The sequence below is a fragment of the Marmota monax genome, unplaced genomic scaffold (assembly GCF_021218885.2).
Source record: "Marmota monax isolate L192 unplaced genomic scaffold, Marmota_monax_Labrador192_F-V1.1 WCK01_AAM20220418_F8-fsc00002, whole genome shotgun sequence".
NCBI classification, from domain to species: Eukaryota; Metazoa; Chordata; class Mammalia; order Rodentia; family Sciuridae; genus Marmota; species Marmota monax.
The window spans coordinates 5367433-5382049 of NW_026693571.1; the positions used below are offsets into that span (position 1 = coordinate 5367433).

Genomic DNA, 14617 nt, shown 5'->3' on the forward strand with positions numbered 1-14617 from the left:
CAGGGAACACTCAATTTTTAAAGCAGCATTTCTCAAGCTGAGGCACACAGATGTATTCTCAGCAATTTCCCACTCTTAAGTAGAAGAACTACGGCCTTCACAGGTGGTTTGTAAACAGAAAATGATAAGACTTGAGCCTTTGCATCTAGAAAGCAGAGTAGTATGACTTAGTGTTCCTAAGTGTTAGGAATTGTGCTACGTCCCCCAGAACTACCAATGGTCTGAAAGAAATAATGACTATTTTGACTAAGAAGATTTCTAGCTAAAATCAGAAGAAATAAACTTGTTAGTATTTGTCCAAACTTGTCCTTCCAGTTACTCTATCTTCGGTGAAATCATCATTTGTATAACCCAACTTTTTGTTAATAAACTCTTATCTAATGACAACCACCAAGGTCATAATTTGGTCCCTAAGAAACCGTAGTAGACAACATAATGGGTTGTTGTAACATTTCAGGCCTCAATAGTCTCCCTTTGAGGTAGAGAAACATATTGTAAAGATTATATGTGTGTGTACAATACAATGATGAGCCTGTAGTAGACTTCCAAAAAAGGTAACTACTACTTGATATCATGGGTATTATTACTTCCCATTGCATAAATATATACTATGACACTCAGTGATTTAAGGGGCTGGCCCTGCGTGCAAAGATCATTCAGTCATTCATTTACCAAACCTTATATGGATACCTATTATTATTCTTTCCAACAGTATACTCTTTTCTACTACACAAGACTGAGGTCAAGTTAATAAATTCTACTTTATAATTTTTTTTGAGTTGGTTCATGTCAGTCAGTGCTAGACTCTGTCCCCACCAGTTTAATTTTAACCATACTTATATTAGTATATATATTTTTCTTCTTAAGTCCTTCAATCTTCCTGTGCTCCAAGTCCCCAGTGTGTGGGACTTGCATTACTTCCTGCAAATTGATAAATTTTTAACTCTGGATGCAAATGGTTAGTAAGAACATATTTCCTTCATAGACAAAAAACTCACCAAAAATAGAGTTGTTAAAAGGGGCTTCACGGACTATCATTAGTCTGGTTCCAAACAAGTTACTCTAAGGGAAACTTGAATAATCTTAAGAAAGTTCTGGCTATTCTGTTAGATGATATATTCTCAACTCCCTGAAAACTTGTTTCTCTCTTTCCCTACTTCTCCTTTCTGCGCCCCCTGGGCACTCTTACTGTCTTCCTTTGTTCTTCAAAGGAAGTAGTATACTATAAGCCTCTTTTCCAATGGCAGAAACACCATTCCTCACCCCAGCAATGATTTTGCACATCCACTAAGAGGCAGGGTTTCATTTTAGACTACCCACTGTCCACTCCACACTGCAAAAAGACCTTTCTTATTTTACTGATGTCAATTGTGTGCATATGTGTAAGCACACCCTTATGCTCCAAGGTGTGTCCTTATTTATAAGCTCTTGCTCACCTGCATTTTAGACACTTTCATCCCACCCTAAGACCTTTTATTTCTGAAGGAGAAGGCCAAAAAGGAACAGAGTATGGAATTAAAAACAATTGCCTATTTTAATTTATGCGCGCGCGCACACACACACACACACACACACATATACATGTGTGTGTATATGTGTTTTCATTAACAGCTAGGTAGCTCCTGACCATGCTCCCTTCAAACTGAAAGCATTCCTTAATGCAGAATTGCCAAATTCACTTATATACATGTATTTCATTAATTTCTTGGAATGAGATCCCTCAATTTGAAGAAGTACCATTTGAAAACAAGATCTCCTTTTTCTTTTCTGTTACTTTCTCCAAGAGAGAAAGGCCTTGGAAACACTGGAGATGATAGAATCTGGGGACTCATTAAAATTGCACACACATACAGAGAGAAGCAGAGGGAGTGAGAAATTCAGGGGGCAGAGAGGGATAGATAGTGGATAGGAAATGACTGGAAACTTCTCTTTTATTTGTTTGTTTTGTTGTTGTTGTTGTTTTGAGACATGGTCTCACTAAATTGTCACAACTAGCTTAGACTCAAAACTCCTGCCTCAACCTCCTTTGCAGCTGGGATTACAAGAGTATCCCACCACACCCAGCCCAGGAAACTTCTATACAGGGAAGAGACTGTTTAGAATAAACGGCCAGCTAAAGAAAGAAAATTCTAAAATATGAATGGGCAAAATCTCAGCCACTGCAGAAGGTCTGGATGCTTTCCAATGACATGAAGAAAATAACCAAGGAGAAGATGACTAAGCAGAAATGGCAGCTTGATCTCATCTCACACATCTCTTGCCTCTGGTTGTAGTTCACATCTAAAGAGTTACACTGAATACTCATGTACATTAAGATCTTCCCTCTATTGACCTCCATCAGTAGAAGTCAAGGTGGGACTCCAGAACTCTTCAGGCTCCTGGGTAGACTCTCTACCTCTTTCTCCAGACAGTCCCTATACCATTCCCATTACTATCTGCTTGGGCCTGTTTGGGCTAAAGTTATCACACTTGCTATCCATATCTGACCCAGTCAACTGAACGCTCATCCCTCCAAATACTGAGTACCCCTTTTCTGACTGTCTCTTACTACTTCCTGAAACGTTTACACTAAGCCCTTTGGAACTCGTGAGCATGGTTATTAGTAACATCTCTCTTGTTAAATCTGTTCTCTGAACATTGCTTTTAACCTTTTTTGCTCTAATTGAATCTGAAGGAACTGCTTCTCTAAAGTTCTCTCAAGTGATAGATATGTATACACCCTTTCATCTTTCTATGCATCTGGAATAGAGCTGGAGCTGTACTTGTGCTCCCTACTCTTCACTGCTCTACATACTATTCGTCCTCCTCTTTCATAAACCTCCACTTGTCCTCAGTGTGTAACCTCCAGCTCCCATTCCTCGTCCCTTGAAGATTTTAGTTTCCAGTTTACATCCATGTTCTTGACATATACATACATGAATTCTCCAGACACTCAGGTTCCTGCATTTCTCTCTAGCCAAAGGAGTTTTCCTTTTTTCTACCTCATCCACTTGCATGGCCATACTCTAGACTTTTTTGTTTCCAATAATTATAACCTTCCTCCAGGTTCTCAATTCTAAGCATCTAAACTTCTGATCACCACTTCCTCTCTTGCCAACCTATTCAGCCAACTCCAGTAATCCTTGCACCCGATTCCTAGAATCCATTACTTTTTCAGCATATCCACATTTCTCCACATTCAGTATAAAATTCTATGTATGCTTTATAATCATTGCATACATTTTCTTCTATGCATCCTCAATTCTTCTGTATTTTTCTAGTTTTACCATAAATTGTTGGCTAACCCACATTCTGATTGTCTATAACTGATTATATATGTGATATGTTTATATGTGTGTGTGTGTGTGTGTGTGTGTATATATATATATATATATATATATATATATATATATATATATATATAAAATCTCAGACCGAAATGTGACTATGGAAGTACACACACACATCCTACCTGGACTCCCTTTAATTCCTGATCATGGGCCTCAGGCAGGCCCTTTACGCTGCCTGGGAATTACCCTGCTACCATTAATCACTCTTCCACTATTCTAGATTTTTATTTCACACTTTCTGTCTTCTCAACCTCTGTCACTTCCTCTCCCATCTTCCCTCTTAGCTGATGATCTTGACTCATACTTCACTGAAAAAATAGAAGCAGTTAAAAGAGAACTTTCACCCCACACCCAACTCCCAGAACCACACACACCACACTTCCTGATCCTTTACTCACATAGCCTTTCTTTCCCTAAATTAGAAATTTCTAGCAATGGTCAAACTCTCCCTTTCTTGTGCCCTGGCCCTATTGTCCTCACCATCCACTCAAGGATACCAGCCAGTAAGTCTCCCTTCTCTCTTTCTTGAGTCATTGATTTTCTTTCCCTGTTGATGCTTTTCCCATCAATGAAATGAAAATGCTATCACTTCTTTTATATTGTAGAAAAAAAGTAAGTCCTCTCTTAATTCCACTTCCCCTTCCAGCTACCTTCCTTATTCTCTCTCTGTCTTTATAGAAAGAGTCCTTAAAGCAGTATTTTGTCTGTGCACTGTCCATTGAATGAGCCTCAATCCAGAGTTCAACTCACCACTCCACTGAGATTGCTTTAATCAACTAACGAGTGACCACCACAGCCTAAAGCTATCATTCAGTTCCTCAATAGCATTTTAATAGCTGATCATTTCATCCACCTGAAAATAATTTTTTTTTTCATTTGGCTTCCAAGATAGCCACATTCTCCAGGTTTTCTTTCTCCTACATCTCTGGACACCCTTCCCCATTCTCATTTCTGGCTCCTCATCCTCCTGACCTCTAAAACTTGGAATGCAGTGAGGCTCAGCCCCTGAGTCTCTTCTGTTTCTCATAGACACTCACCTGGCAATCTGTGTACTCTGAGTGCACCAAAACTTTTATCTCTAACTAAAACCTCTCTTCTAGACCTCAGACTCATTATCCAATTGCCTACTTGGAGATCACATAGACAAATCAAACACTGTGTTCAAAACGGACCTCCCGATTATTCCTTTAAACCTTGACACACAGTCTTCTGCACCACAGTTCATGAAATCTTAACCCCAACTGTCATCACCACATCCTCTTTTGCTCTCATCCTTCATAAATCCATCAGAAAAATCAGTTTTCCCTTTAAAGTGCACCCAGAATCCAACCACTTCTTACCATCTCTCCTGCCTTTCGCCCTGTGTAAAACACTTCATCTCTCGCCTAAAGGATTATAATAGCATTCCCTGCTTCTGCCCTTGCTCCAGTTCAGCCTGAGTGTTACTATTAAAACAAGTCAGTTTGTGTCACTTTGCTAAAAACTGTCTAATCATATCTTTTCTTTTCTTTTTTTAGTTGTTGATAGACCTTCATTTTATTTATTTAAGTGCAGTGCTGAGAATCAAGCCCAGGGCCTCACACGCTGCAAGTGCACTACTGCTGAGCCCCATCCCCAGCTCTTCTAATCACTTTTTATTCAGAATTAAAGCCAAAGCTCTTAAAATAGGCTACCAAGTCTTACATGACTCAATGCTGCTTTCTGTCCTCCCCAGTCTCCTCCAACTCCAGGCAGCCTGGCCTCCTTGGTCCTTAAATATGCCACCCTGCTCCTTCTATGGGGTTCTCTCGTCTGTCTTCTAAAGTGTACTCCCCCAAAATAGTGTCTCCCATACTTAGCTCCTTTGAGGCTTTGTCTGATCATCCTATCTACGATGACACAGCTCCCCTAATACTCTCTCCTTCCTTCCTACTGTATTTTCTCCATTTCTTCATATCATTTATTGCCTTTCCTCATTTCATATATATATAGATATAGATATCTATATATATCTATATATAGATAGATATATATATATAGATAGATAGATAGATATAGATATATATCTTGTGTGTGTGTGTGTGTGTGTGTGTGTGTGTATACGTACCAGGGATTGAACCCAAGGTGCTTAACCACTAAACCACATGCCTAGCACTTTTTATATATTTTATTTAAAGACAGGGTCTCGCTCAGATGCGTAGGGCCTCACTAAATTGCTGAGGCTGGCTTTGAACTCGTGATCCTCCTGTCTCAGCCTCCCCAGCTGCTGGGATTACAGGCATGTGCCACAGCACCTACCCTCTTTTCACATATCTTACCTTTTCCCTTAGTACTTTTCTCTCTCAAGCCGTAGACCATGAGCTACATGAGAGCAAGGTTTTTGCCTAAATCTATACGGCTCCATTCCCAATACTAAGACACTGCTTGCTACAGAAGAAGCATACAATATATATTTAGATAAATAGATGCGGGCTGGGGATGTGGCTCAACCGGTAACGCGCTCGCCTGGCATGTATGGGGTTCTGGGTTCAATCCTCAGCACCACATAAAGAATACAAATAAAGATGTTGTGTCCACCAAAAACCTAAAAATAAATATTAAAAAATTCTCTCTCTCTCTTACTAAATAAATAAATAATAGATGCACAAATATTATGCCTAGGATCAGATTGGTTGAAAAGAATGCATAATTATAGTATCTGAAATGTGTTAGGGAGAGTTGCGTGGCTGCCTGGGAATTATGGTCCATGCCTTTGGGTGTAGAGAGTGTTCAAGAGAAATCCCAGAATATAAAGTGTTCTGGTCTAATCTGAACCACCACAGAGTAATTTAGAAGATAGCCAAAGAAATAATTTGCATGAAGCAGTTTTAAATAAAAGGAGAGTCACATTTCAAAGATCTTCATAAATCTGTGTAATTGCAAATATGATCACAACTTTTTAGAGCTATGGACAAGTAGTTAATCAAATGTCTCACTGACCTCATTTTACATCGAATAAATATTAATATTGAAATTCAAAATCTAAGAACTGAAAATATTAGGCAAGCATTAATCAATCTTAATCTGAATCAGCACTACACAGTATACTGCAAGTTCCAGCATGAATGTACCAAAGAAGATCACAGGATAGTACATAATGCAAAAACAAAAGGGCACACAAAGCCAGAACAAACCAAACACCCTTTGCTTTTTCTAAACAAAGGGCCAATAATAAACATATGGGTAGTTAGCTATGTAAATTATGTATATATCTGTGCCTGATTTAATTGGTTAGAATACTGAATATAGTTCATTTTGTGGTCTAATAATTCCATAAATTCAATTCTCTCTCTCTCTCTCTCTCTCTCTCTCTCTCTCTCTCTCTCTCTCTCTCCATCTCTTTTATCTTAGTCTCAGGTTAATAAAATTGGTTTTGTCATTTTTTTTAGAGAGGTTCAAACCAGATGGATCCAAATTGTATTTGTGAACAAAAAAGTTTAGTTTCAGAAAAAACATTTCAGTTTAATGTAACCCAGATAAACAGTAACCATTATTAAACTACTATTAAACATAATCTTTCCTATTTGATGAAACCGGCTATGGTAATACCATTTAATGTTCTGTCATGCCTGTGAGGATCTGTACTATTTTTGCTAAAGCTTAGGTTGAAAATCCATATCAAGAGATTATATTATGGTAATATGGATTGTCATTTTCACTAGTATTTACTGAGTACTTGTTCTGCTAGGCACTTTGCAAACAGTTCATTTAATCATCAACACAATCCCATGACTTCAGTGTTGCTATGGTCATTACAGTTGAGAATACTCAGGTCTGGAGAAGTTGATTGCCCAGGATCTCTTAGCTGGAGAGTGCAGAAAATGAGAATTTGGATTCCACCACCCGTATTTTAACAAGACTTCCAAAAATGTGTTATGGTCTGAGTCATAGTATGTGAGCATATGCTAAAATCATTGTTGAATTTATCCCTTTGTTATTTTAGGAACAAGAGGCCTAGTATTTCAGGAACATTAGTATTGTCTTAAAAATGGTACATTTACTTCATTTTCTGTTTTTGAGAAAGGAAACATAAGCTTCAACTGATGATTTTGTACCTTTACAACTTAGTGGTAAAAGATCAAGACCAAACCCCAGGACATTTTAAGAAGTATTAATCATTAGTTGGTGTCATATTTGGATTATAGCCAATAAATGCTAAGTGATAGCACTTCATTTTAAAATCTCTAGAGTGAAACTAATAAATTTCATAGATGATAAAAGTATCTGAAACTTCCAGAGATTTTATTGACTTTTAAACCATCAATAAATTTTTATGAAAATGTTAGACAGTCTATTTTTAATGTTATGATGTTAATCTTGTTTGTAACAGTCTTAGATCATGTGTAATTACTAAATAGATAAAATATTTATAAGTTACATAAATTAAGTAAAAGCTAAGATTTACTCTTTTCTGAAAGTAGAACAAGGTAAATAAATTACGAGTCTAATCTTATAAATAAAAGGTAACAAATATGTTTGTAGTCATTAGTAAAAAGAAAAATGAAAACCTGCAGATTTTGGGAGATACTGTGCCAAATTTATGAATGATTTCCATGTCCTTCAAGTTATTACAAGCCACATGATAATTTTGGATTAAATTTCAAAGTTCTCATGGTAGTTATAAGACAAATTTTATAACAAAAAAAATTCTGATTCGAATTCAGTTTAAAAAAAATCTTAGCATGCCAACACATGTGATATTTTTGGAAAGCTAGTACAGCCCAGATTGTCTTTCATTGAGAAATACAACAGGGTACAGAAAGTTCTGGTTTGTATGTTACATATCATAATGCTCCTTAGAAACTCAGGCTTAGAAGCAAAATAGAGGATACATTTTCATTGAATATTACACATAATTAGAAATAGCAATACTTTCTCTCTTTTGCCCTCCTGAGTACTTGGAAATTATTTTGTTCTACATTTTACTGGAGTTTTAGGAGAAATCCTGGTGGTGGTGCTCTTTGACTCACAAGTTTTTTAAACTACCTTTTATATTAACCTAAGGAGAATAAAGATCTTATATATTAATAATGGTAGATTATTAGTAAGTTTGAGCTTCAAGATAAAGCACACTGCCACTGTATAATTCAAAGGACAGTATCAGACATCTCCTCAAAGAGATAACCTGAAATAGATAAACCGGGACGTGAGAAACAGATGTCTGTGACTCTGAGAGTAATCACTTAACCATCTGTGGGCTCAATTTCTGCATTTGTAAACTTGTGCTAACCCTTAACTCATACCTTTATTTTCTCAGCTGATGGATAAAATATCATATGAAAAGCCCCAGCACGAAACCTGATACAAAATAGTTAATTATTTAATATTATTCACTTTATGTCCCAAATCTGTTTAATTAATACACATTCCTGAATAGTAATAATAAAGACCCAACACCAGACCTATAGACTATACCTAGTAAATTCAGGTGATTAGAAAAATCAATCTCATAGTTTGTATAGAGGTTTTGATTTTTCTGATTCTTAGTGAATCATACACAGAAATTGCAAATAGAATGCATACACCTTAGAAAGTCCTTTACCATCTGGGTACAGTGGTGCACATCTATAATCACAACAACTCAGGAGGCTGAGGCAAGAGGATCACAAGTTTGAGGACAGCCTCAGCAACTCAGCAAGGACCTAAGCAACTTAGTAAGGACCTAAACAACTTAGTGAGATCCTGTCTCAAAATAAAAAGGAGGGGCTGGGGATTCGGCTCTGGGGTAAAACACCTCTGGGTTCAACCCCCAGTACAAAACAAAAACAAAAACAAAAAAATATCTTTTACCATTTCACAATTTAACTTGCATTGCAACCAGGGATGTAACCATTGTGTATATTGTTATTCCACTTTCTGAATTGAAATGACTTTGTGAGACTCCAATCTGAGCCTGTGGGATATAAATTTTGCAAGGATTTTATAATATCATGTTGAGTTCTCAGAATAATAAAAGTTCTTGTTTACAGTGACATGTTAGTGGATTGGTGGCCACTACAAAAGAAAAAAAAAATGGCCTATTAGCAACACCTTGAGCTACCTTAAAAAGTTAGGTTGATCTATAAATTTGATAAAAGTAAGTATTTGTTTCCTAAAATAACCTAAAACCTTTCGCAAAATTAACACGTTTGTTATATTTGAAGGTGAAGTAAACAGTTTGAAGTGAGGTTAGCTTCATTTATCTTGGGTTCCCTTTTTTGGCATTATTTATAAAACTTTTCCCCTAAATGAGCTAATAGTTTCATGGTCCACTCTCCAGCTTATTTCAAATTTAGAAAATTGATATCAAAATTTGAGAAGTATATTTAATCTACTTAAAGAAACCTAGGGTAACATTTCAAGATCAGACAATATTTCATTTTCAACCTCTTAGGTTGATAATGATCTCTTAAGGTGATTTTATAGCGTGAGTACATATACCCATATGGGAGTTTGGATGTTCTTTCTCTCTTAAGGCAACTAGTATATTTCAAGGTCAAATTATTTGAGATTTTATTTGACCTACAAGTTTTAAAACTAAACTGTTACTATTTCATGATGTGAGTATAAGACACAAATCTGGGTCAGAGAAAAAGGATTTTTAATTCATAGCAATAGCAGCTGCTTAGCATCAGCACTGGTTTATACCAGTTCCCTATGCCCTTCTTCCACCAAAACTAACTTGGTGGACACAAAGGACCAATGATGGGTGCCTGTGCCTGACAGCAGTGATCTTGGGGGATTCAGACAGCCTGCTTTGTGTCTAGAGGGAGGTGTTGCTAATCCCTCAGTTCCTCACTGCAGGCATCACCCTGAGAAATGGCCCAGATGAAACCCAGGCCCATGTCTTTTATTCTTGTTATCTCCAAGAATATCTGCAGGAATTCTCAGGGCCACAGCAGGATGCCTTTCTCAAGGGCAAATAGCTCTCAACTTTTTTTCATGAAAAGAGACACACTCTCCTAAAGGATGAAAAGTATTGCTATCAGTGACAATGTTTTCCATGCCAGTGATTCTCAGGAGGTGCAAGAGATGTTCTGTACCCTTTGTAAAATTAGCCTCCAGATGAGATGACCTTGATACAGCCACCTCACTATTCTGGGCATTTGTAGCAAGTTTGGGGAAAAGGGAAGTGCCATAATCATATTTTCTTTTTAGAAAGATCACTCAAGACAGTATAGAGAACTGTCCAGAATGGATAAGACAGAGTTAATTAAGGAGGCTATGATGACCATGTTGGTAAGTGACCATGAGGTGAGGAGCATCAATGTGAGTTTGGACATAGAAGAAAACCTCCCTGGCTGCAGGAGGGGAGATGAGGGATGAGGAGCAGTTGGGTTGGAACTGACCTATTAGAGGATAAACTAGAGGGTAGGAAATTGGGAGAATAAGTCTGGGGATAAGAAAAGACCAAGTTAAGCTTTTGAAATGTCACATTGGAGAGATTTAATAAATTTGGTGGCTTATAAATTAAATATAACTAGGCTGAATATATACTGGGATATAGAAATAAGCATTCTATACATGATTTAGAATCAAATAATGGAATTTACCTCCTATTAACATAAAATTGGCCAGGATTCTTTACTTCTCAGTTAGATCTCTGTCAAACACACACACAAAAAAAACCCAAAAAAAATTTTTTTTGAGCAAAATGTAGAGAACACCAGGGTCCTCTAGATAATTTATGGTATAAAAGTCTTACTCCAAAATGGCACGAAATATTAATATTATTGAAAGCAAATAATATAAAAGTATATACTCTAAAGTATTTGTTCAATAGATGTGATGAATGAACAATTCAAATACTTCATTTAAACCAACACAGTAGTTTCAATTCTTCTCATTCTAACCCACATTTTCAAATTAACTCAGGTAAAAAGGAAGAAAACTTTGATTTTATCCTTTTATTTCTCTACCTCAAATTTTTCACCACCAGTTACTCCTGACTAAAATGCACATTTTAATAAAAATGGAAAAAAAATAAAAATAAAATGCACATTTAACAGAAAAGGAAAGAATTCAGATCTAGATTACTAGAGGATGATAAATGAGGAGTAAAACGTTTTTGGTTCATTTTTCAACTTAGGATGGTCCAGATCATTTTATAGGGAAAATGATATTCAATTGTTATTTTTGATCTGTCTACTTTGCCAACAATATTAACTCTAGAAACAAACATCGGAGGCTTGAAAAGTTAGTAAGAGTCAAAAATGGGGTTGCATAAGACCAAGTCCTTGGTACCAGGAAATTCAATGAAAACAAAAAATAGCCCTGGGCTCTGAGTCTAACTCTGGAGGGCTGCTTTTGCATTGCCCTGATGCTGTCCAGAGCCACCACCACCTCTTACCTGGTTGCAGGTATTAATGTCGATACCCCCCTTCAGATACTCCACAACTTTGTCCAGGTTGCCTGCTCTGGCAGCACGCAGGAAGCTTGCATTGCTGTCAGACTGTGGGTAGAAGAAAAGACCTCTGTGAGTGATGGATAAAGAGAAAACATCCCATTCAGAAAGGCAAGAATGTTTATACTGCAAGTCAAAAAAAAAAATTAATACTAACTTTAAAACATTGAATATCATTCACAGTAGAAGGTAACAACTTCACAATATTTCTAGATGTTGTTTAAGAATATAAAAGTCATTGGGAAATATGTTCTGCTATATTAAAGAGTATAAAAGGACATTAAAATGAAAATTATTATTGCTTTATTCCAAATCTTCAGCCACATTTAAAAATGAATTTATACTGTTTCAAAAACCACTATTACCGTTTATTTTAGTGTCAGGATTTGGATGACTTTATATTAAGCCTAGTGTCGAGTCAAAAAGAATCAGAGAAATTAAAAAAAAGGAGAACCTGGGTTTCTTTCTGTCTTTTTCTACTGTCAGTTTTCAGATGGGTCTGCCAGAGAACTGAGTATAGGTCACTGAAGAGTCATCAGTCCTCATTATCAGAGAATAATAGAAAGCTCCAAGGGTGCTTTGAAGAAAGGGGATAGCATTCCTTGGCAGGTGTGGACTGGGATGATGCAAATTATATGATTCCCGTGATTTTGGAAAAACATGACTAAATTCAAACCAGCTGACATAATACCATCTCTTGGTAAAGACAATCGCTCTGGATGGAGACTGCTTTTTTTTTTTTTTAAGTTTTTCATCTTCCCACACTCTTGAAAATCTGATACTGGGAGAATCAGCTGAATTCTCCTGAAAAGTCCTGAGAAGAGTTGTTCCAGGGACAGAGCTACAATCCCCTCAGCTTGATTAAAAAGCCCAACTTTTAACTTTTAACCTTTAATATAATACTGATGATAAATTTTTGCTAGGGTCCGGGCCACTTGCATAACTACTATAATATTTCTTGTGATATAATGTCACACTAAAGAGAAAATGGTAGCACGAAGAGGAATCTAATTTACACATTTGGAAGTGAGATGAGGTTTTGATGACTTTTACTGCATTCTCCTCCCTGGGGTACCCTGTCTCCCTCTGTGGAAGCCCGTGCTTTGCAAGGACTCTCAGCACACTCTGTCAGAACTATTTATTTATGATTTGTGGTGATGTACAAGATAGAGAAATGGAAGTATTTTCTCTGGGAATTTCAAATATGGAATTACTTGCATACTGCTAAAATGATTTACACATGGGAAGATTGAAAGGCCCTAGGACTAATAACCTCACATTTAACCCAAACACCACAATGGCTTGTAGGCTTACAAATCAGAGATATTTATTAAGAGTTGAAAGATGTGACGGAAATCTACACATCCAGAGTTCATGCTCTGATTCTTTAGAAATGTATCATGGTATGATTAATACTAAAAAGTGTTCTTCTCCCTCCCCACTTCCCTGCGACACCTCACGCTTCATCCTTCCTGAAAGCTGTGCCCCTGGCAGAGTGCCCTAAGTAGATCTGCAATGCTGCAGTGACTGAATTGTGACTCATCATAAAATGTGTAATCTATGAAATTATTTTGCTGTTTGCAGCAAATGCTAAATTCCAGGAGGTTTCTTGCCATAGGCCTTACAAGTGAAAGGGCTATGTTACACCAACAACTCACGAAAAAATCTTATCTTTTCACTATAAAACAATACAAATAAAATAATACTATATCACAGGTATAAAATATGAACGTATTATTCCTGTATGAACAGGTTTATTTCCAAAACAAATCTATGTGCAACATATTAAAGGTTGTTCCTAGAAAATACTTCCAATTTGTACACAAATAATTATAGGTACCACTTATTGAGTGTTAATTGTGGGCCTAGAATAAAGAAGTCATATGCATTAAATTATCAATACTCACAGTAATATTAAGAAGAAAGAACCTATACTATGTTCATTTATTAAGTGAGGAGAGAGGTTTGGAATATTTCCAGTATCACTCAGATTGACTCAGTGGAAGATTTAAGATTTAATTCATGCTCATCAGACTGGGAGCTAGAAATCTATCTGCTATTCTATCTCCGCTCTTCCAAAGTATCAAAGCAGATGTTACCATGGATTCCTGACTTATGAGCAATAAGTGTTTCATTTGGATTGACCACACTACACCCTTTGTCTACATATTCATTCTGTAAATCACAGCACTAGCTACATAGAATGCCTCAGGTAGAGAGAGAATTCTAAGCTGCCATCTCTACCTTCAAATCTATTGGCCATCTACGTGCAGCTAGAAAAATCTAGTTGACTGGGATAAACTATCTTGAAACTTATTCATTTGGGAATGAGGAAAGAAATGAAAAAGTAGCCACCATATGAAAAAGACATTTCTCTCTTTCTCACACTCTCTCTCCACATGCCTAACATACCCAACCTTAGCATAAGAGCAGGTTGCTCTAGTATTCCTACAAAAAAGAAAGTTATAATCAAATAGAGGGAAAGACTAACCCCAGAGGGATGAAGAGACACCTAGAGACACCACTGCAAATCCCTAGAGGGGGCCACAGGGTCTGCAGGGGCTGCAGGCATCATAGAGCAGCACCCACCCAATACACACACCCTCTTTGAACCTTCCTAGGGATAGGGTAGATATGCAGGACTGCTTTTGCTGATACATAGTAACTAGATGTTTTTTAAAACTGTTTTTCTCTTTTCTGAATCAAATATTTATAATGTGAATGCAAGTCAAATAGTTACAGCTAATCCCTGGAATTTCAGCAAACAATGTTCCCAGTGTTCAGGAGGGGCTGGACCCAGTGGAAAAGTAATATCCCAGTCATTCTGCCAGGGACCTCTTCTGCAGTTGAGTCAGAGTATACTTTGGTGCACAATGAATTCTTCTAG

The 14617-nt window shown here is 36.9% G+C and overlaps 1 protein-coding gene across 14 annotated transcripts in view; it reads right to left on the bottom strand.

The window, feature by feature from the left end:
• The window catches only part of Ank2 (ankyrin 2), a 234482-nt gene that overhangs the window by 191449 nt on the left and 28416 nt on the right, over positions 1 to 14617 (bottom strand). For all 14 annotated transcript variants that reach the window (XM_058583755.1, XM_058583754.1, XM_046458781.2 and 11 more), the window contains exon 2: positions 11677 to 11778. In XM_058583755.1, the coding sequence (XP_058439738.1) occupies positions 11677 to 11778 (102 nt within the window). The remainder of the gene's footprint in view (positions 1 to 11676; positions 11779 to 14617) is intronic.